The 22,438-nt window shown below is 36.1% G+C and overlaps 1 protein-coding gene across 1 annotated transcript; it reads left to right on the top strand.

Moving 5' to 3' along the window:
* The first annotated feature begins 7,263 nt into the window (after positions 1 to 7,263).
* TMEM244 (transmembrane protein 244) lies at positions 7,264 to 18,703 on the top strand. The gene is made up of 6 exons (XM_048937136.1): positions 7,264 to 7,296; positions 12,647 to 12,732; positions 13,319 to 13,392; positions 15,722 to 15,847; positions 17,412 to 17,456; positions 18,609 to 18,703. The coding sequence occupies exons 1-6, from the start codon at positions 7,264 to 7,266 to the stop codon at positions 18,701 to 18,703; spliced, it is 459 nt and encodes a 152-aa protein (XP_048793093.1).
* Positions 18,704 to 22,438: the final 3,735 nt, after the last annotated feature.

Genomic DNA, 22,438 nt, shown 5'->3' with positions numbered 1-22,438 from the left:
GTGTGAAAGATGATGAAAGAAAATAGTCAGACACCTTTTAATTCACACATCTCCCCTTCCTGTCCATCTTTCTGGGAGTAAAAGAAATGTACTACCATTATTGAAAAATTTTATGTAGCCAGACTCAGGCCTGAGTAGTTTCAGTGACTGGAACAGCAGCTGCTCATGTGGGAAAAGAAAAGACACAGCCAAGTCAGACTGTTTGTATTAAGGTTATGAGTTATTAATAGAAAGAATAACCACCACTAGCAGCCACATTCCATACATCCTAACCTGAAGCAGCTACTAGAATCTGCTCAGGAAATGCAAAAAAGATGCATTTTTGGTAGTGGATGGCATGGTAGCACTTATGCACTTGGGTGAGTTTGTTTTCCCTGCTTTTAGTACTAATTTGGCTATTCATGAGAATAACTGGACATTCATCTGCTTGAAACATTTGAACGATATTTTTTACTATACTAGTCATTCCTTTACTATCATTACCATATGCATCATGCCAGGAAATGTACCTGACATGGAAGAATGGTGTTATCTTATTCTATAGATGAATGTCCCATTTCTTGAAATTCCAAGTGGAAAGGCTTGTGCTCAAGTGATTCCATAAATGTCATAAGTTTAAAAACTATTAAAACCACTGTCAGAATACGGTTTTCCTAAGTAATACAGTTATATGTGTTGCCCTGCATATCTAAATTCTACTGGAAATCAACTCCACAGCTATGGATGAAATACCTGAGAGCCAGCTGACAGCAGCAGCTTGGAAGCTACGCCAAAGAGCAATTAACAGTAGTGAGCAATGGGAAACAGAAGGTAACAAAAGGTCAGAGAGGAGCACAGGTCCTCCAGTTTTACTGTATTCTGAGTGAGTGGGCGGTCCCCAAAACACTGAAAACTTGAGAAATGGGACATGAAAAATTGGATTTAAAGAACTTTAAGCCTGCTGAAATTCTTATTGGATGTCATTATCTATTATCTGGTAGAAAACCATTTAATAATGAATTCTATTAAACTGGAGCTGTTCTGAAGGTCTGTTGAAATATATTTTGGAGATGTTGTTAATATGTTTCCTTGTTTTCTGACAAATATCAGCTGGATCTAAAGTCAGACGAGCAGTAAAATTGAGTAAAAATTGTACAGATGAGAGAATTTATCAGGTTTTTGAGCTGAATGGTATGTCTGCTTACACTGCAGCAGTCAAAAATATAAATATACATAGTTGTTTCACTGTGTTACCGAAGGCATTTGTATTCAACCTTCTATTCAGTGATCACAGACAAATGCTTGATTCATTAAGAATACACATTTAGCTCCAGTTGCCAACGTAGCCAGGATAAAATGACTTGCATTTTGTTATGGGCCATGAATCATGGTCACAGGAGTTAATTAAAGTTCTAATGGCAGGGTCAGCAAGGTCAAGTGAATGAGTTTGTATATATGTAATTAGGGCAGAACAGAAGATAATGGAGTTCAACAGGTGTAACTGAGAGCAGAACAGTCTGTTGTGTTAGGGTGCTTGACTGTAAGACTGTGAATTGCTGGTAGAGTGAGAAGCTGGAGAAATATCTTTTTACTCATCAATATAGGAACCTTTATTTTCTAGAAATGACAGATCTGAACATCAACAATGCCTCAGCACCATTTTCACAGTAATTTCAAAACCTGCTGAGAGCAAGAATGTGAGTAACAAGGTTGTTTCAACAGTACGCATTTTTATTTTCTAAGTAAAAGCAGTGTATGTTGAATGTAGATAAATTTTCTACATCATGAATGTAGAAAGATAAATACAGATGAGAAAATGTTGTAGATGGAAATCCATCCAGGACATGGCTTATTCTACATCAGTTTACTTTTAGAATTTCTGTATTTTCTCATATTGAACAAGTTCAAACTAAACCTTGCAAATTACATCATTAATTTGTGTCACTTTTCAATTTAATAAGAAAAGATACACTTTATCCTGACTCCTTTATAGAGACATCCTTAGCTTAGAGGCTTATTGTTTTTAAAACGATCACTTTCCTCATATACCAATAAACAGCAAAATCATACTACATGAACAGGACAGAACACATGCAGAATGATTTACTACATAATCTTAAAAGCATAGAGTGAAATAACAGAGGTAAGTTTATTTAAATTACCTCTTAGGAGAGCAAAGGAAAACCTGTGAGTAAAACCTGTGAGAACTGTGCCAAGTAGATCTTCCCCAGCTATCCCTCAGATGTGTTTCAACACACTTGCTGAACTGGCAGTGCAAATTTCTATCTACTACCTTGCCAGTGGTTTATGCAACATACTACAATCAGAAAATATACTTCTGCAAATGAAGAAAGTGTTCAGTTTGCACACTCAGTCAAGTTGGTTTTGGTATCTCTCCTCAGAGTGCCAGAAGATGGTTAAATAGTGCAGTACATTGCTGTGCTGGGTAAGCAACCACCTGCTGTGAACAAAAATTAGTCTGTTAGGTCCTTTCTTGTAGACTCACAGTTACATCTACTCCTGTGAATTAGAGCGTGGCTAGGAACGTTCTTGGGCACAGAAATGAGTTTGCATGTAAAATGAAATGGTGGCTGGAGAGGTGTCTATGCCAGCTAGCACACTCAGTTATCAAATAGAGACCCATAAAATGTTCAAACATTCTAAAATCACCTATTAAGTCCTGTTTTGGCTTTTCCAAATGCTGGCAAAATGAGTTTGTTAATTGTTAGACTATATGCCAATGACCCATCTGCATGTTGATGAGAGACAATGTGGGAGGGGGAGCCCAAAGAAGCCTACTGTGGGCTCCTTCCCAGACCAATCTAATCCCTTGATACTCCCACTTGCCTCCAGGCCCTCACAGGAGAGACATGGCTCATCTCCAGAAGCCCAGAGAATATAGGGATACAATGGCAGCCATAGGCCCAAACCACTCTTCCGTAGGAGCAAAGACCTCACCTCAGCAGAGCCCCAGTCCCACTGTCTAGGTGTGAAGCCCACAACTGTCCAGCTGGAGCAGCCCCCAGACAACCTTATAGAAGAAAAATGTTGCTACTCAGGATGTGGGACCCATTATGGGATGCAGAGGATAATTGTTTGAGCATAGTACAAGATTTATTGCAGGATGCTAAAGGGAGGTACCAAAGTTGGAAAAAGAGGGGTTTATGTTGATTCAAGTAGGAACAAATGGGAGAATGTAGAGGGATAAGGGGTAAGAAGAGATACTTTGCCAGTCAGCATGCTTTTCTGGTCAAGGTCTGTTCCAAATCAGCATGATCCATCCCATCTCCTTGAACTCCTTTCTTATTTTCTCCTGGGTAAGGAACTGTGCTCCACGTGCACATGTCTACACAGGGTCTGTTGTGCAAGCAGCAGGAGTCAGACTGTGGCTCAGGGTCCCAATGGCCATGGTGCCAGCAACCAGAGTGAGCACAGGTATGCAAGTGAGCCTCACCTGAGGCTGCCTGATCCAGCATGACATACATTCCTCTACCAACAGCAGAAGCAATTTCACATCCCTCTCCCCCTTTCTCCACGGTCTTAAGTCCTGAAAAGATTTTTCAGATCTTCACTGTACTCATCAAATTTTCCCACTGAACTAGAAATGCAAGAATACCTCCAAAATTTGGGACTGTGGTAATAAGCACATTAAGCTGCTTGGCAGAAATATTGATTTGTAAAATACAGGCAATTAAACTTGTTTCTTAAACATATAGTAGGGGCAGAGTAGAAAGTTTACTTTGCTCCTATTGTGTGAGAGCCCTAGGTAAACAGAAGATTTCATTTCCAGTTCTGTCAATCCCGCACTGTTCACAAACAATAAAACCAATGTATAGTTTGAATAAATAAAGCCTATTAAATTGATTCCTTTGCCAGCACTTTCAAGCTCTGTATTGAACTTGTTCACAACACCATCAATGTCAGTTAATGAAACAGAAAAATGTTATTCGCTGTTTTTATTGTTAATTAAGCCATCTCTGTAGATACAAGTAGCTCATCAGGGTTAATTATCTCCTAGAGAATCCAATTCATTTGCAGTTTGCACATGAAAAAGGTTACATCAGTTTTTTGTTTAATACTATGAACGTTTTAGAGTTCACAAGCTTTCACATGAAGTTCAAGGGGACAATTTTTCAGGAGCTGAAAGCTCATTTACATGATATTTTCAGAAGCTGGGATATCGTTAAAAGCAATCTGACAAAACTTGGAACTAATAACAGGCTGCATCATCCAAAGTGCATTCCTGCTTCCACTGAATTCTTTAATTTCCAGTCTCTCAAAATTTATCCATTCTGCAGGACAGTTAAACAAGGAAAGGAAGGAGATAGACTCCAGGCCTCGCAGAATTCTCTCTCCTTCCATATAGGAGCCAAACTGTCACAGTAAGGCTGTGTAATGCACATCTGATCAACACCAACATATGCGTGGTCTTTCACAGGTTACAACAAGGTTATATTTGCTAGTCGTAGCACAGTGTAAGTCAATAAATTATGTTTGTTTTAAAATGTGCATTTCTATCAAATTTTCTTTTCATATTCTTAGTGTAATGTTTTTAAAAATAGTGGCCACACTTTTTTCTTCTTTTTTTTTTTCTTCTCTGAACTCTTTATTGCACTCAATTTAAGTATTGTTCCTCCCATCAGCAGATGGAGACAGAGTACACATGTTTTGATGTCATCATCCTTCAGAGAATTAAGACTTTCTCTACATATAGTGTAGATATCATCCACTTGGTTGATCTTTGTGTTTTCCTCAAATCCTTAAATATTTCAAGATAATGAATCAATATCCTTCAGATTTCAGTCATTTTCCTGATTCTAAGACCCTGTATTTTTTGGAGTTAGCTTAAAAATATGGTCCTGGGTCTGACTTTGTATCAGAAGGCATAGTGTGCTGTAGGGTCCATAGTCAGCATATCAGCAACACAAATCACCTGTTAATTTCCATGATAGATATTTTTGTTATATTCCCATATGTTACACCTCCTCAAATGTTGTTTGTTATTTTTGTAGTGCCATTAGAGAACATTACAAACTGTGGGCTTAAATCAGAGCATTCTATTTAAAATGTAAATAAAAGCAGACGAAGCACTAAGATTTTACAATTTTTCTCTTCATTATTACAAAATGACTTTTTCTTTTGCCCCAGGTAACAGATAGGAAGTAGGTATCATGTCATTATACATCACTTTAAAGAGATAATGGCCTACAGATGTATCTTCAATTTCACTTTCATGTCTGAACTTATTCTCTGTTCTGTAACTGTCTGCAGTTATGTTTTCATCACTATTTGTTAAATCTTCCTCAATAGGAATAAAGTACATGGGTACAAACACATTCCAAATAACACTGCTTATTGCCTGTTCCCAAAAGTGTGAGGTAAGGCATAGATATGCTACTGAAGCAACTGTTTCCTGGATGTTTCTGTAAATCAAAACAGCACAAAAACTAGGGGCTAAAAGGTAACATAGCACTATTTTTCCTCACCTTTCTACTAACAATCTGCAGTTCATTGCTTTGGAAAATGGTATTTAAAAGACATGGCTGGTTGCAACCAAAATAGTTTAACATGTATTTTCTTCTGCCTCCTGTGCTGAATAGGAATTGTTATATTTCCTGTAGTTGACCTAGTAAAAAAAAAAAAAAAAAAAGATAAGAAGAAGAGGCTATTCCACTCTCCGGACATTTTGCTAGCAGCAATACAATGTCTTTCCAATTTGCTACTAAGTCTTTTAGTCAGCATTTTGGATCCCGCACAATTCTGCCACTCCCAATTTTGACTTGCTGCTGTTTGTTACTGTTACAACAGTCCAGCTGTTTCCAGGCTGGAAGCAAGTCTGCAACAGAAATACTGTCCTCTCTTGAAGTGTTCGACTTTGCAACAGCAGTGAGAGGAACCTCTTAGTCTGGTTAGAAAATCCATGCCTATAGCTTCCATTATCTACCCAGGGAATTCAGTGACTTTGGTTCTACCCTCAGATTTTGGTTAGACTGACTGAGCGAGTAAATGAATGATTGCATTTAATAATGATCTTAGACCAATGGAATCCATTACTTTTTTCAGTTATCTTGCTACTAAGAGTTACTGCAAGGATTTGTGCAAATTTTAGGCCCTGTTTCCTTGGAATAGATGTGATGTTCCTTGTATGAAACCTTTTGTTTATTTTCAATCATTTCTTAATTACTAAAACCAATACTTTTTTGTTAATCTACCGTTTGTGTGGTCACCATTGCAACCATTTATGCAAATTAATTTAGTTTTTTATTGTTGTTTGATTCTATTCCTTTGACATCACTGTACTATGCTGAAGCACAAGTCTTCATATTCACATTTGGGACAAGGAAAAGAATTTCACACAATACTATTTGTACATTCTGTAGAGTATTCGCAATCTGGTACAAATCAAATAAGCGAAAGTTTTTGTGTGCTTTGTACAGACCATATCTTAAACTAGATGGCATTAATTTTACTCAATTAGAAAGATACTAACAATTATGAAATCTGCACAGATTATGTAAGTGATAGGAAAAAAAAAAAAAAAAAAAAGTTCATTAAGTTTTCAGAAGCATTCCTTTATATGATCTAATTTTTTTTTCCAGCACAGCATAATGAATCGTAATGCATCTGCAAAAAGTCAAATCCAAATCCATTAAGGAATTGCTCAGTTGAAGGTGAAGCTTCTCTAAAGCATGGTAAATTTCACTCTCCTGAAGAAATAAGAAAAGGAGAAGAGTAATAATGTAAGTCTATCATTTCTTAATCTAATTATACCTAATTTAATGTGAACTACATGTAATGTAACAAAGTGATAGTCAGAAGAGAAACGTTACAAGGAACAAGGTGGAGAATGTACTCTTCCACACCTACAATCAGCATAATTAATGTTAAAAATCATAAAACTAATTGAAAGTATGGAGGTGTGGCAATCTTAATGACCTGTGATCAAATGAGGGCTGAAAAAAATCAAACAGAAGTGAGAAAATACTATTCATAATTTTGTCTCTAAATGGTGAATTTGTATTATAGATAGGTTTTTGCCAGTTGTGGATACAAATGGTATGAGCATTAAATCAGTGACTAGGATTTTCTGTTTGGTCTTCAGCAGCTTAGAGTTATCTCACAGATGGCTTCTGTCTCAGTTCAGTTTAATCCAATCAACTTACCTCACTCTGTCCTGTACTTACCTATAAGAATGTTTTTTGGGGTGAAAACCAGCTGCTTCTTTCTGTTGATATTGGCATAAGAAGTATAGCTACAACACTTCCTTTCACTCATCATGTGTCCATGGCTCTCAAGGTCAAAACTGCTGAAACCAAGGTAAAGGGAATTGAGTGTGTATAGTGCTGTAGTACTAAGAGTAATAGTAGTATTTAGAGTTAGTCAGCTCCTGCAGATCTTGAAAAAGCAGTTGCTTTCATTCTTACAGAGTAGGTCTTAATGTTCTTTTTCTAAGAAGTAAACTGCAAAGGAGATCTTATCCAATAGGACTGGTAATAAGTATTGAAAAGTATATTTTATTAGAAGGATTTCAAAATATATGGAGTGATGCATGTATGAAATATAATCTTGGAATTTTATCCCAAGTTTAATGACACTGCTGTATTTCTGAAATTCTTTCAATGCCTTTGGCATGTAATAAATGACTTTCTCATTTCTCAATAAATGTATTTCTCTCTTTGAAATATTTGAGGGGTTAGAAAGGGAAAAAAATAAGTTTGAAAATAAAATATATTTTGATATTCAAAAAATATATAATTTTCTGTGGAAAGGTTTAAAAAATGGAATGTGATACAACTGGAAATTTTTCAAAGGGTTTCAATTTTCATGTTATTCACTTCGGATCATATTCTTAGCACTGAGCTGCATGTCTTTCTTTAGCTTCCTTGACTGGGCAAAGCACTTTAATACTTCATTGTGTCACTTAGACAGGGACTAATATTCTGGATACAGAGAGAAAAATCCAAGGCCTTTGAAGCCAAAACAAGTTTGTCACTGACTTCAAGAGAGGCCAGGAATTTACCTACTGTAATTAGAGGTCAATAGGCCATCAGCTCACAGTCTTTCTTCAGCCTTGTTATTTTCACTTCAGTCCTGTCTTACCACTTTTATTACAGTACAAATCTGCATCTGGAGCAGATAAGGCTTACAGGAGGCAGATAAAGGAGAATTCCAGGAAACGTGCATCTGCTCAGAGAAATAAAATGAAAATGATTCTCACCCAAAATGTGCCATGGATTCATCTGCCAAAGTTTACCAATGTTTCCCAATGAGATACTTTCAGGGCAGAAGGGGCAGCATGTTACTTGCAGGTAACACTGTAGTTAGTGAACACTTCAGTGACCATGGAGTACATCAAGAAGAAGAAAAGATCACATAAGTTATTTAGCCAATTGCCATTTGGAATAATAGTAAAGATACAGGACATGGGAAAGCTGTAATTTCCCCTCAGAGAAAATGAGCTGACATTCTCCATTTTTATTTTACTTTAGTGAAATAATAGCAGTAGAAAAGTAGAAACTCTCCTGGATATTTAAGTATTGACAAATACTAGTTTGTACCGGTATAGTGGGTTTCTTGCCTACTGTTCCTGTAGTTTTGGGGCATAGATACAGTGATGTACTTTCACTTTCCATATCTAGCAATAAAAATAATATAAACCATTTGCAAAATGGTCCACACTGCCATCAGTATCAGATGGTTCTACAAGTATATTATTTATCATGTGGCCAGAAGTAAACACTGGGGATGTTCAAGTGAAGCTTCATCCAGAAAGGCACCTGGTTTTTCTTTAAATAATCCATTATTTCCAAAGGCAGTTTGTTCCATTAACTAATTGCCTTTACAGTTAAAAATGTCTTTCATGTATTTTTGCCATTTGTCTAGCTATAACTTGCAGCTGTTTACTTCATATGGCTTTTCTGATAGATTAAAGAGCCCCTAAGTACCTGGTATTTTCTGCCTACGAAGGTACTTATCCATCATAATCAAATCAGCCCTCAGAGCTAAACAGATTGACCTCTTTAGAGTTGTAGTCCTAATGAAAAAAGCATTTCTAGCCATCAGATCTCTTTTATGGCTCTTCTCTGCACCTTCTTCATTTCTTAACATACTTAAAAAATTGCTGATGCTAAATTGGATGCTGCTTTGTGTTCCCTAATCCTATGCTATGAGGTAATACTTCTTCAGTTATCTTCATATTCTCCCACCTTAAAACATGAAGGCTTAAGGGCTTATTTTGTGTCACACAATGGTAAGGCAAGCTCCCAAAACTGAATTAGCTTGAGCTAATGTTCATCAGTAGCTCTTTTCAGAGACACTGCCTCCTTGAATAAGGACTGATTTTTCAGCAGCTTTTACCTACACACAACAAATTAAATAGAAATGAAAATTACATTTCAGAACTGGCTTATGTTGTGCTTTTGTTTTTTGTTTTTTGGTTTTTTTTGGGGGGGGGGGAGGGGTGAGGGGGGAGAGGGTTTGTTTGTTTGTTTTAAATTGAAATCTTCACTCAGAACTGTGTTTTATTTAAAAAAATAAGATTTAAAAAATAGCAATCATTGATAAGGTACAGATTTCATTCCTAGAGGGACTTAGGTAAGAAAATTTCATCCTAGGTGTCTGACACATAGGATCATGCAGAGTTAGAAACAATCAGGAATAACAGAGGAAAACATAAGGAAGGAACAAAACATTCACTCTTTTGGATGGCATAAGAACTAGAGGATATTTCACAAACTAGTTATTCAAATTACTGTTCAGTTTGTTTAAGCTTCTCTCTGAAACACCCAGAATTAAATTATGGTACTTTTTTTTTTTTTTTTTTTTTTGTGTGTGTGTGTGTGTGTGTGTGTGTGTGTGTGTGTGTGAGGTATTCTAGACAATGAAAGACAGCTGGAAAAAATAATGGAAGAAGACCCAATTAAGATGACACAGATACAATCTTTGACTCAATAGACTTCAAAGCGTGTGTCACTGGATCCTTCAGTGCTGCATACTTGTACTTCCCATGTCCTTATACTTCTACTACTACCTGTCTGGATGCGTACCTGTGCAATCTATTGTAGGGTACCTTCTTTAGCAGTGGGGTTGGACTCGATGATCTCTTGAGGACCCTTCAAAACCCTGTGATTCTGTGATTCTATGAAAGTAAATATAATTAGACAGGGTAAAGTATAGCTAAATCATAGAATGGCTTGCGTTGGAAGGGACCTCAGCATCATCAAGTTCCAGCTTCCCCATCACAGGCAGGATTGCCCGTCAGCAGATCAAGTACTAGATCAGATTGCCCACAGCCACATCCAGACTGGCCTTAAACACTTCCAGGGATGGGGCACAACCACTCTGGGCAAGCTGTTCTAGCACCTCACCACTCTCTCAGTAAAGAATTTCTCCCTGACATCTAATTTAAATCTCTCCTCTTTTAGTTTAAAACCATTCCCTCTTGACCCATCACAATCTACCCATTCAAAAAGTTGATTTCCCTTGTGTTTATAAACTCCCTTTAAATATTGGGAAGACATAATGAGGTCTCCCTGCAGACTTCTCTTTTCCAGGCTGAACAAGCCCAATTCCTTCAACCTGTCTTTATAGGAGAGGCACTTCACTCCATGCTTAGACTTCCTCTCCCTTCCTTTCATGGAATTTACAGCAAGAGAGATATGGATGTTTTCTTGAAAGTGGAAGTTTGAATGCTTTAAGGTAGAATGAGTCATCACACACAAGGTACAGACACCTTGAGTAAATGTTATACAAACCACTCTAATGCATTCTCCAGAGTGCATTTTCTGCCACTCAGCTTTTACTTTGAAGATAAGTGAAGAAGATACACTAAAAGCTGAAATGAATTTAGCTTCTGCTAAATAATTATTGGTAAGTAAGGGCACCAGAATAGGTAGGTAAGGCATGAGAATGATCACGATACCCTTATTATGGGCCATCTGTACATTTTTTTCTGTGAGGATGTAGCTGTTAATAGTTTTTATGTTCAGTCTTTCATTGAAGAACAAGATAAATACAAAGAGAAATTAAATAACTGTCATCTATGTCTGAAAAAAAAAACACCAGTGTACAGTGAAAGAGGACATATTACTACATATTACGTTTTGCTGGACCTCAGGAATATGAAATTGTGGAATAATTACTAAGAGACTACCATTGTGGCACAAGGTATCAGGTTTTCATAATATCTTTGAAATTCATAAGAGTGCCCAGATAAAGTCAGGACATAAAAGATCATTAAAAATCTAGAATGAAATAGGGCATACTTCAAACACTAGCAGCGTGAAGGAAAGAAAAGTATGTGAAGTGAAATGTAAGCTTAAGAATATTCAGATAAAAAGTGGGGAAAAAAAGCTGTAATAGGGGAAAGGTGGAACACACATGGGAGAGGAAGACCCTTGAATGTCTCCAGAGATGGCGCATCCACCAGCTCTCTGGACAACTTGTTCCAGTGCTTCAGTTAGTTAGAAGATAGAGAAATACGACACGATAAAGCCCCAGCTAAACTGAGAAAATGCAAGACAAACTGGAGTTTATACAAAATAACTGATTTTATTTACCACTCCAACTGTAGTAAACATCTTCAGTTTCACATTCTCAGGTAAGCACACAATATTGCCAGAGCAGTTAATCAAATGTGATGCACAGCAATCCCCAGTCCTGGTGGTCCAATTAAAATGCTAGAATGTTGTAGTATCATCCCAGATAAACAAAAATGACAGTGTTCTGCATTAGCAGGAATCTATTTTTTTTACTGAAGTATATTAATGTTTAAAACGTAATTTTACCCTATACCTGTACGAATTAATATAAGTCCTAGAGTCTGGATAATTCAGGAAGCCAACTTAGCTGAGCAAAGTCATAAATAATGCTTCACTTGAAAAGAAAAGATCTGAAGGCATTTTATGAAAAGGATCAGGTTAAGGTTCAGTTTTTTCTCTGGTTGTGTTACTTCTGAAACTTCAGACGAGAAGTGAAGACTTAAGTGTTTCTCTTCTCTTAAAGACCTAGTGCTGCTTCATAAAATAGCAGTTACTTTCTGAAACTCATGCTTTTTTTTGTTGTTGTTGTTATTGTTGCTCTTAGTTAGTTTGTTATTAATTTGGGGTTTTAATTTATTTATTTTAAACAAACAAGCAATTGATCTCTAAGATGTTTTTAACAGATATCTCTTATTACTCACTTAAGTTGCCTACATCCATAGCTTTGGAAATAGATACTAGGGTTACATATCTTCCAGAGGCTGGAAAACTTACTAGTTACTCCATGCAATTTTCTACATTTTATTTCTATATAGTTTCAACATAATTACCACGGTAGCATTTCTTTTAAATTAAAAATATTAAACTAGTTATATATCTGAATGATCTTAAAGGGGTCACCAGTGTAGTAACTGTCAGTAAGTACACTTCTCATTCACTGAATGCATATAAATCCAGTAGCTAAGTAGTAGATATATCATTAAAACAAAGAACCATGCATTATAACATCAGGAGCCGAAATGTACTAAAAAGCTTTTAACAATGTTTTTGTAATCAGCAACAGCAAAAATTTCTGGCTAAATATTATATTTTCTGAAATATTATGCTTGACAGAAATCTGGATTTATTTTTGATGATTAAATACATAGTGTAAACACACCATTAGATTGTCTTTTTCTCTTTCACAGGTTGTGCTGGTGAACCTGTTGATATGCATGGCAGTTTTCTACACTGTGTACTATGTGGTCCTTTCTGTTTGCTTTGCCATATTCAAGTAAGACATCCTTGCCTTTCCTATGACCACGTGCTACAGCTGGATATACAGGATATAGCAGGTAGAGCAGTGACTATGGACAAGAGGCATTCAGATTGAAGGCATTCAGTCTCAGCTATTCCATGAATATGTTTTCCAAATAAGCTAAACTGTTGTAACCAAGCCTTCATTAAATTGTTGTGACCACTGCCTTCATATATCAGTAAATGGATACTCAAAAGCAATATAAAATGCTGGCTGTAATATACTTGCACTTGCATCCTGTAAGTTAATGAACATAAGAGACCAATTACATAAAAAATTAAAAAGGAATGATGTTATAGTGGATATGAAAGAGAAATCATCTTCCCTTAGGAAACTATTGATTAACATGTATAGCGCCAGACATATCTTAAATAGAAGTGGAGATCACAGAAACTGTGTGCGAGAGCAAGATCAAAACATGAATGAAAAGCAGAAAGCCTGTAAAATCCAGAATATTCCATTTGAAATCTTATCTTAAAAGGACCAGTAATTCATCATGTAGTCTTTAATTTTTTATTGAAAATTAAAGTTATGGTTAAATGTATTTATTCTATTTCCACAGGGTTAAAATGTTGGATGGTTTGGCACCTTTTGATTTTAAGACAAATCCATCTTGGCTCAACCCACACTATTTAGGTAAGTTAAGTTTGTTTTTATGTTTTCTCTCAGTCAAGAAATTACATCATATCTGGATGTAAATTTGTCTTCCTTATGGACAGTATTTTAGAGCTTTTTTAGCAATGGTAATATTTCCAGTATTTTAACTACACTGCATTTAAATCTTTATTCATCTTTGCTTCACTTTTCATTTATATATTGCTATTAATTAATCAGATGATTTCTAAGCATTTCCTTGAGGTGTTCTGATTTTGATCATTTGAAGACAATGTACTACTGTATCAGGATGCTGCATTTTCATGAGATAATGATGACCTCTTTTCTGAAAAAATCCTCCAAATATTTATTAAATTTAACTTCCACATTACAACATATTTCTTATAAAGTGTAATGTACTCAGAAGCTGAAGAATAGGTCGTATCCAACTCATGGAACTTTTGCTTTGGTAATGCCTGAATATAGTGGACATTAAAATTTCAGAGTTTTATTGTAATTCAGCTCCCAGTCAGACCTTTTTACATTCTAACACAAATTCCTGCAGCTTTGTCTGAAGCCTTCAAAACATATTCACATTCCTAAACTATCATTTCATTTCAAAAATTACATGCATACATGAAATTTTACCAGACTTGCATTCTATTTTGCAAAGGAAAACCACATCTGCTATAATTAGAACTGCTAATCAGAACTGCTCAGAAGAAAATTGCTCAGTCGATCATGTTAAAAAGAATGATAAAAATGCATGAATATTTGTATAGTGTCAATGTGGGTTTCAGATGAAAAAAGAAGAACATTCCATTTGCAGCAATGGAAAAGAAAATTTAATCATATTCCATTAGAACTACTTTTCAGGGCCCTGATGTAATTACTGTATCTCAACATGACTTTTTTGCTCCAGATTTATATCAGACAGTTTGATGCAGGATGTTTATAAGGTGCCAAAGACAACCACTATGTCACACAACTAGTTAGAATTCAGTCTCGCCTTCCATCCAACTAACGCAATAGCATGGAGCAGCAAAACCTAGCCAGGTCTCTTTAAAGGCTATGGGCACAGAAACACAGCTGAGCACTCTGAATGAATTAGTTTGTACAAGAGTCTCACTCATACCTGCTAAAAGTAGAATGATGACTTTAAAAGATAGCCTGGAAACAAAAATATAAGTCTCAGCTCAGATCAGAGCTATAGTTGTTGGCCCAGATTAATGGAAAACTTACAGCACAACTGCCTACATTGAGCATACTTTTGAAGTTATAAAATTATTTGAAAAAAATAACTATTGTAAAAATAGTAGATACTATTAAAATTAACTTTAATAGGAAATAAAATGCATTGTCAAATATTACTTTTTTTTAACTGTATTTTCTGTTTTTCTAACCATGTGTGGTTTTACAGTTGTTTATTTTTTTCTTTTGTGTTCTTACATTTCTTCTAACTGCTGGGTGAAAGATCCAGATTACAGTAGGAGATAATTGACTGTCTAAAGAATGGAATAAAACTGAGTCACAAAATGCTGCCAGATGTATAAATTAAATACAGTGAAAAAATAATAATATTCTCTGAGGTATTACATTACTGCAATGGTAAAAAAAAGTCTGTTATAATATTTTTTCAGTATGTCTAGGTCCTTTAAAAAGAAGAAGAAAAATACCTCAGATTGAAAATTGTATGAGTTACTAGTGTGCTGTTATTGCTTATTACACCTAGGGTATTACTGGAGGACCAGCAGGCATTTCCCACTCAGCTCCTGCTAGCCCAGTGTGATGTGGAACCATGAGATCAATAGGGATGGCCTGCATTCAGCTCATAGGGGTGGCTTTCTGCTCTATTTCCCCTTATCTGTCTTTAAGTTGCACTGCTACACATACGTGATGTGAAGCAGAGAACAGGAAGAAAGCTATGAAGTTTCCTACTGGATGTAAAACCTTAACCAGACTGCTCTGCTTTGGAAGAGAAAGAGTTGACCTATGTCTGTATCAACCAAGTCTATTTAGTGCCACGTGCAAAGACCCTGGATGGATTGTCTCTCACTGACGTTTCCACACTATTTCTTCTCAAGGCAATACTTAGAGCACTGGTCCTCCTCCTGCTCATCCCTACATTTTTTAAAAAAAGAAAGAACATTTGTAAGCCTATGGATAAATCAGCATGGAACCCGTGCAGTGTCTGTGGTAAAATTAGAAATCAACCTCATAATCAAAGCACTAGAGTAATATTTGACCTAATCAAACATAATTTGCATAATATTGTCTCAGACATTTTAACTTCCTATTGCTATTACCTTGGCATAAGAGTAAAAGACTTTCAAAACTATGCTCGGAGTAAATATTCTATTTTCATTTTCAGTTCTTGTAATCTCACTGGAAATAACTTTTTTCATTTGTGGTCTGCTGTTTGCTCTGGTGGTGGAAGAATGGGTTTGGGATTATGCTGTAACAGTTACTGTTATTCATATCATCATAACTTCCATTGGTAAGTATGCTTACTGCTAAACATATGTATCACTTATAAAAGGACCAAGTGACCACAGCTCACTCACTATGTTATGGGTTTTCATTCTTCCTTGGAATTGAATACACACACTTCTGCTTTCCGTCCATTTGACTTATGCATGTATTTAAATTTTTCCCTCTATACCTCAATTCTGTCTTTGTTGCTGTTATGTGCAATACTCATCCTAGAGACAACTTCTGGAGTTGTGTTCTGTAAAACAAGAAATCTGTAGCTGTCCACTTCTGACTCGTTAACATTTCCACATTAGTTCAGAGTAAAAATGGAGTTTACTTCAGCATACTAAGTTAAAATATTTGAACAAAAACCTCATCGAAGAAAATAATGTATTTTTACCACTGAGGTGTTATATGTCATTTGTTTGTTTTCTCTGAAACTCTTCTCCTTTTCTGGAAGGAACGAAGGTATAACACCTGGATGGCAGAGCCCACATGGACATCTTTCCTTCTATGTAGATGAGCTTAATGCTTTTATTCTAGAATTAGGATTAGGAAAAAGGCATCACTGAGTAGTTAGAATTCCCTCTCTACTACAAAATAATTGATCTTCCATTTTCCAGGGCATCATCCATTTATTCATTAGCACTTTAAACAGAGATTCCCTAGTACCCACATCAAGATATTCCAGAAACTAATGGAGACTTGAATGTAAAAAATTAAGCATAATTTCTCGTTTACTAAATTTGATTTCATGGGATTTAAGCTGCTGTTATTCCTCATGAATATTATTAATTTTTTTTTGTATTTAAATCAGGAAATTTACAAAAACTACAACAAAATATGCTTTCTGTATAGCTCATGCAGTAGACTATCTTCTATCATTATATCACATAGCACACTTTGATCTCCAAACAACACAGAGCTGCTCTTGACATTTTCAGATGGGCAACCCAAGCTGTGCTGCTGAACTCACACTGTGGAGAATGCAGTGTGCCTTCCAGTTATCTTCACTGCTCCACAGCCCTGCTAGCCCTAATAGGGCTGCACTGGTTCCTATTGGTCATGCGATGGGGACGTGTGGCCGCTCACGTGAGGCAGAGGTAGATTGAGACACATGGCAGAGCATGTCAGGTAATAGGGATCACTTGCTGGGTACAGCTCTGTCTTTCACATGCTGTTATCAGCCATCAAATTGAAATTGTCAGGCAGCTGAAATTATTTGGATTGCAGCAGTGTATCGACTTCCTACCAGGTGAGCAGTGCTTCTGTTACGCCAAACCTCATGCAGATATGTAATAATAAATGAATTCCCTTTTCAGAGATTTTACAATGAAAAGCCTCAGCTTAGCACACACTTGTACTTTTTAAGATTTGACCCCCAAGGGATTGCTCACCCACTAAGCATAACGCTATGATCAAGTATCTGAATGGTGAGGATCTTGATAGCAGTTTGCAATTTCAATAAATATAATGTGTATAATTTAGAAAAGCTAACTAAGTGAGCATTCTATTTAATAGTATAAGGTTTGCATACCCTTATCTTTATTGTTTACAAATGTACATTTCTCTTTTTCTTCTCCTTCCAGTTATGTCTGAATTTCCTCTGATGTTACACTGGTGGCTGGCATTAGGTATAATAATCTTCAGATATTAAGTTGCTAGAATCTAGAAAAATAGCATTTATGTGTTTTTTTCTATTATTTTCTCAATAATTCGGGAATTGAAAGTATTTAAGGAAGATATGCATGTTTTTCATTTACATTTTTTGTAAGAACACAGACAAGTAACACTGGGCTAACAACTATTTTAAGACCAGAATGTATTTAGCTTATGGTAGTCTTCCTAACAAATAGCAGATATGTTCATGTTGCTGAAATGAGTCATGCTAAGTCCTAATCAAATTATCTATCTCATCTAATTCAGGTGTCAAACAGACAGTTTTCCAAGTTAGCATTCCTTGGTAGTCTTTACAATCAGTGTAATGAAATACAGTTCAAAAATCATTTTTATGAACAATGTGATAGTGGTAGGACAAGGGGAAATGGTTTTAAATTGAGAGAGGGAAGATTTAAGTTGGATATCAAGAAGTTCTGCACAGACAGAGTGGTGAGGTGCTGGAACAGGCTGCCCAGAGAGGCTGTGGATGCACCATCCCTGGAGGTGTTCAAGGCCAGATTGGATGGGGCCTTGGGCAGCCTGGTGTAGTATTAAATGTGGAGGTTGGTGGCCCTGCCTATGGCAGGGGGGTTGGAGATTCATGACCCTTGAGGTCCCTTCCAACCCAGGTCATTCGATGATTCTATGATTCTGATCTTGTGATTCTCTGATTCTGTGATTCTAAGAGCAGGTATCTATGATAGAAGAGAGAGATTCTCAGTCATCATATTTCCAACAGAGAATGGCAAACCTGTATTTTGAAATGTTTAATTATTTTTCAAAATTTGAAGAATAGTCGTAAGCTCGTATATATTATCATGAAAAATAACTAAGGGAGAAAGTACTGACATCTGTTCTTTCTTTTATGATGGATAACAAGGATCAACAGCTGTAGTAATTCCTAACAGACAGAGACAGGCGAATAAATTCCCTGTACTGCTGCTGGTTTTGTATCATAAATTGCTGGAACTGATCTCTTTTTGGTGATTAAAGTCTTGGGCAAAGTGTTTAAGTGAGCAGGGAGTTTAAAAAAAAAAAGTCAAAAAGAAGGGTTGCCTCATGTTTTATTACAATGTTTGCATTCCACTATACAAATGAATACTAAACAGCTTTGTATTTTCTTTCAGGATCTGGAGTAATTTCAATGATTTGTGGAGGACAGATTTTGGCATATTGTTTATTTAAAGACAACTTCATTTACCCTGTTCTAGATGATTTTTGAAAAGGAAAATTAGATCCTGAATTTATTTTAATATAATTTCTAGGATTTCTTACACAACACAATTAAAATGAAGCTAGAAACTGTCTAATCGTAAGGTTAATAGTTCACCTCTTATCTCTTACATTTGTTTGCAAAGTCAATGTTATCACTTTTAGCTGCTGTTTGTAATCACTCAGCTTTTGTATGTACGTATTCCATTCAGCAAATAATAAGATACACTGTAGCTTTTTTAAAAAACAAACAAGACTGTAAGAGCAGTGATGTAACACTCTTGCAAAATCCCACAGGGAGAAATGAATTTGTATTTAATGTCTTCAAAACAATTGTTATCTGTTGTAGTTTTTAGACTGTTGATTCTACTTCAGGCTGCAGTCTGGCCTCTCATAAGTGCTGCAGAAGTTTAGCATCACCCCAGCTAGCATAAATCATTGTAAGTTTGAGGCTACATCTACTGGCAAACCCTTGACTTCCTTGAATAGCACACTGCTCTGTATTTCTTTCCATCTTAAAGCTCTCACCTAGAAGATGACCAAGACAGAAGAAATCAGGCTTACAACCACTAATATTTGGTTGACTCCTCAATTTCCAAGGATGCTCCTGCTAAATGTTTTCTATGACAGCTTCAGGCTACTCTGTCTTGGAGTAATGGTTCAGTTATGGTGTGATTGTTCTGGAATGAGAAAAGCTATTGTTGCCAGCACTCACTTTTTAACATACCTCTTTCTCTCTTCCCCAGCTGTATGTGGCCAATGCTGAAGTGCTGGTCTATGGAGAGTTGTAATTAAAAACAAAAAACAGAAAACAAAACAAAACAAAAAAACAACCAACAACACAAACCAACCACAGTAGTGTCTTCACCTAACTCTTCATCTATTTAACCATAATAAAATTCTAACAGCAAAATTACTAGAAGGCAATTTCATCTTAAATACAATGTTAGTGATTGGATTTCAGCTGCAGCTTGCTTAGAAGAGCAGGGTTGGATTGGAGTTTGTACAAGAGTGCAGTGTTTCATTTGCCTTAACCTGATTCAGCAGACAATACCGCTGAAGAATCTGTCTCTTCATGATCTACTTGAACATATTAAAAGATATTGCAAGTTTTATAATTTGTATGTAAATTTTAATATTGAAAGTACATGTACATGAGAAGCATGTTTCAGACTCACAAAAGCATGAGGTTGTCTTTTGTGAATGATAGAAATGCTAGTCATTTTAGAGACAAACTGGGTGTATAAATCCACAGCACTGAATACAGACTTAAGAAGTGGTTCAGTAAGATCAAATGAAGCATAATATGCTACATATTGGTCAGCAAGGATAATTCCAGGGAATTGATTAACCAGCCTGCACTGATGGCTGGGCTGAGCCATCACTTTGAGTTCAATACATGTGTATCTCCACAAATATTAGTAAGCCTGCAGCTGACTGGTGTTACCTGTCTGAAAGATGTTCACATATTTTTTGCAGATTTGTTTCAGTTTAAAACTCTAAAAATTGATGGGAATTAAATAGTTCAATGTAAATCCATATCACCGTCCCAGTCAGTATGCAGCTTGCGCATGTAGGTAGGCTGCCATGTGCCAGAACATGGATTAGATATAAAGTTAATCTACGGATGGAACAAGTTTCTATTTTTAAACTGTCGAGATTTTCCTATACGGGTGTCAGCCCAGCTGCAGCTTGCAATAAGTCTGTTGCTCAGTCTTGACATTTTAAACTTTTCTTCCCTATTTAAAATCTTAAGCCACCAGTAAGAAAATATCTTCAGGCAACATGAAGAAAGCTTTATCCACAGAATTTCTCCAAAGCTGTAAAACTTGGCTAGTGCTAGAAAAACAACCACAGTAGCAAGGACTAAAACCCTTAGTATACCTATTTAAAAAATCACGAGATTTGTGCATTGCTTTCATATATGTAATGATGAGACGATTTCAACAATATATGTTATTCCCTCTTGTCTATTATTTATATATTGATCATCAGAGATAAATATTACAAACAATGTTTAAAGAGTAGACCAAGTTCACATCATAAAAACAAATTTCCATTATCTAAGCAATATCAGCTATGTCTGTTTGGGCACTATACTTTTAGAAGGTTTCAGAGGTCAAATCTTACACTGTGTGATTTCTATCTGATGTACAAAAATGGCACTTTTGAATATGACAAACCTGATTATTTCTGGAGCAATAAAAAAGTGACACATCTGAGCAATTCGTGTGTGATTTATTGTTCTAGAAAGTGACGCATCTGAGCAATTTGTATGTGATTCACTGTTTTAGAAAGGTGGGGAAGATAATCTTCTGGAGAAAAAGAATGGCTTTGTATATGTTTCTCAAAAGAACTGCCAAAGAGTATGAAAAAAAGACCACTACAGAACGTAGAAGAAAAATAAGGTAAATAGTAGCTGGAACATTAGAAAAGAAATAACAAATTTATCTGGAAAAAAAGAACAATGAAAGCAGAAAAGGAGAACATAAATGTGCAATATCTGTGAAAGAAGAAAAGACTTGTAGGCTGAACTTGTAACACTGGAGCCTCACAACACAATTGCTACATGTAAGCTACAACCTGATTTTCCTCATGTCTATGCTGTTCTAGAGAAGGTAGTCTCCACATATGTAGATGCCACTATAATCTGTGATTTATTTGTGGATAATGCCCTGGGATTTTCAGGATTCTTTGCTCTCTGACTCAACCAGGCCCAGGAATAGTGTCTAATTGGCATGGATTTATTCATCAGTTGTTGAATCCCTTTTGGTACAGCTTAGTAGTCACAAATTTGCACAGATATCATAGGAGTGTAGATAGTCTAGAAAATCTTACAAGCAGAGGGAGAATTTATGCACTTCTACTCTGAGATTCTAGGCAGAGTTCACAGGGGAGATGCAGGCGTTATCTGTAGAAATCAGTGGAACTGTACAAAAATGCCCTGTGTTGATAGCACGATACTTATAGTCATTTTAATATTTCTTTCCAGAGATAACTCTTTTTCGTCATGTGAAACCACCTACTGAGATAGTTCTCCTCAATTCAGTCCTCTCCCTAAATGGCTCTGTATTCACTCTTTTTTCCAAATGGTGATGTCTCTCTTATAACAGAGATTGTGAGTGAAGTACATTTTCGGAGACTCTCAGTTTTTATTTTTATTCTAACAATGCTGTCTTTGGTGTCACATCAAAGTGTGAACCACTTCATTAAGTTGTTCTGGGACAAACGAACTGACTCAACTGTGAAAACATAGGCAAATATTAAACTATGGATCACAGGCAGTGTAAAAAATTAACTTAGCATTTTCCTAACAATATAAATATATATGATATGCTAGCAAATTAATGAGCTAGTTATTCAGACTAACCCCATCATTTTTCTAAGTCTGTAAAATGCTTAATCAACATGTACAGCTTCTTTGTATCCAAACTAAGAAATGCAAGCAAAAACAAACAAACAAAAAAAAAACCAACCCAACCCCCCCACACACACAGTTCTCAGTATTTCTGTACAAAAAATACCAACAACTGCAACACCAACAAATACAGAAAACAATAGAGATAACACCAGATAAACAGCAATAAGTACATGAGTCACCATCCTGCAGTTCCCTGATATGGATATTCATGCACAGTATTCCTGTGGCTATAGGCTCTTGAGAGGTAAGAGCCATGGTGACTGAGTGAGCTTTGTTAACTAGAGAAATGTTAAAGTCTTATACATTCTTCATTCCATCTTCTGA

The sequence above is a fragment of the Lagopus muta genome, chromosome 2, assembly GCF_023343835.1.
Source record: "Lagopus muta isolate bLagMut1 chromosome 2, bLagMut1 primary, whole genome shotgun sequence".
NCBI classification, from domain to species: domain Eukaryota; kingdom Metazoa; phylum Chordata; class Aves; order Galliformes; family Phasianidae; genus Lagopus; species Lagopus muta.
The sequence above is the reverse complement of the archived record's forward strand: the minus strand, read 5'-3'. Positions and strand labels throughout refer to the sequence as shown.

Coding starts and splice junctions, on each gene's coding strand:
- TMEM244 (XM_048937136.1), top strand. CDS start 7,264: ATGGCTCTCAAGGTCAAAACTGCTGAAACCAAG. Junction 7,297..12,646: donor TCAAAACTGCTGAAACCAAG/GTAAAGGGAATT, acceptor TCTCTTTCACAG/GTTGTGCTGGTGAACCTGTT. Junction 12,733..13,318: donor GTTTGCTTTGCCATATTCAA/GTAAGACATCCT, acceptor CTATTTCCACAG/GGTTAAAATGTTGGATGGTT.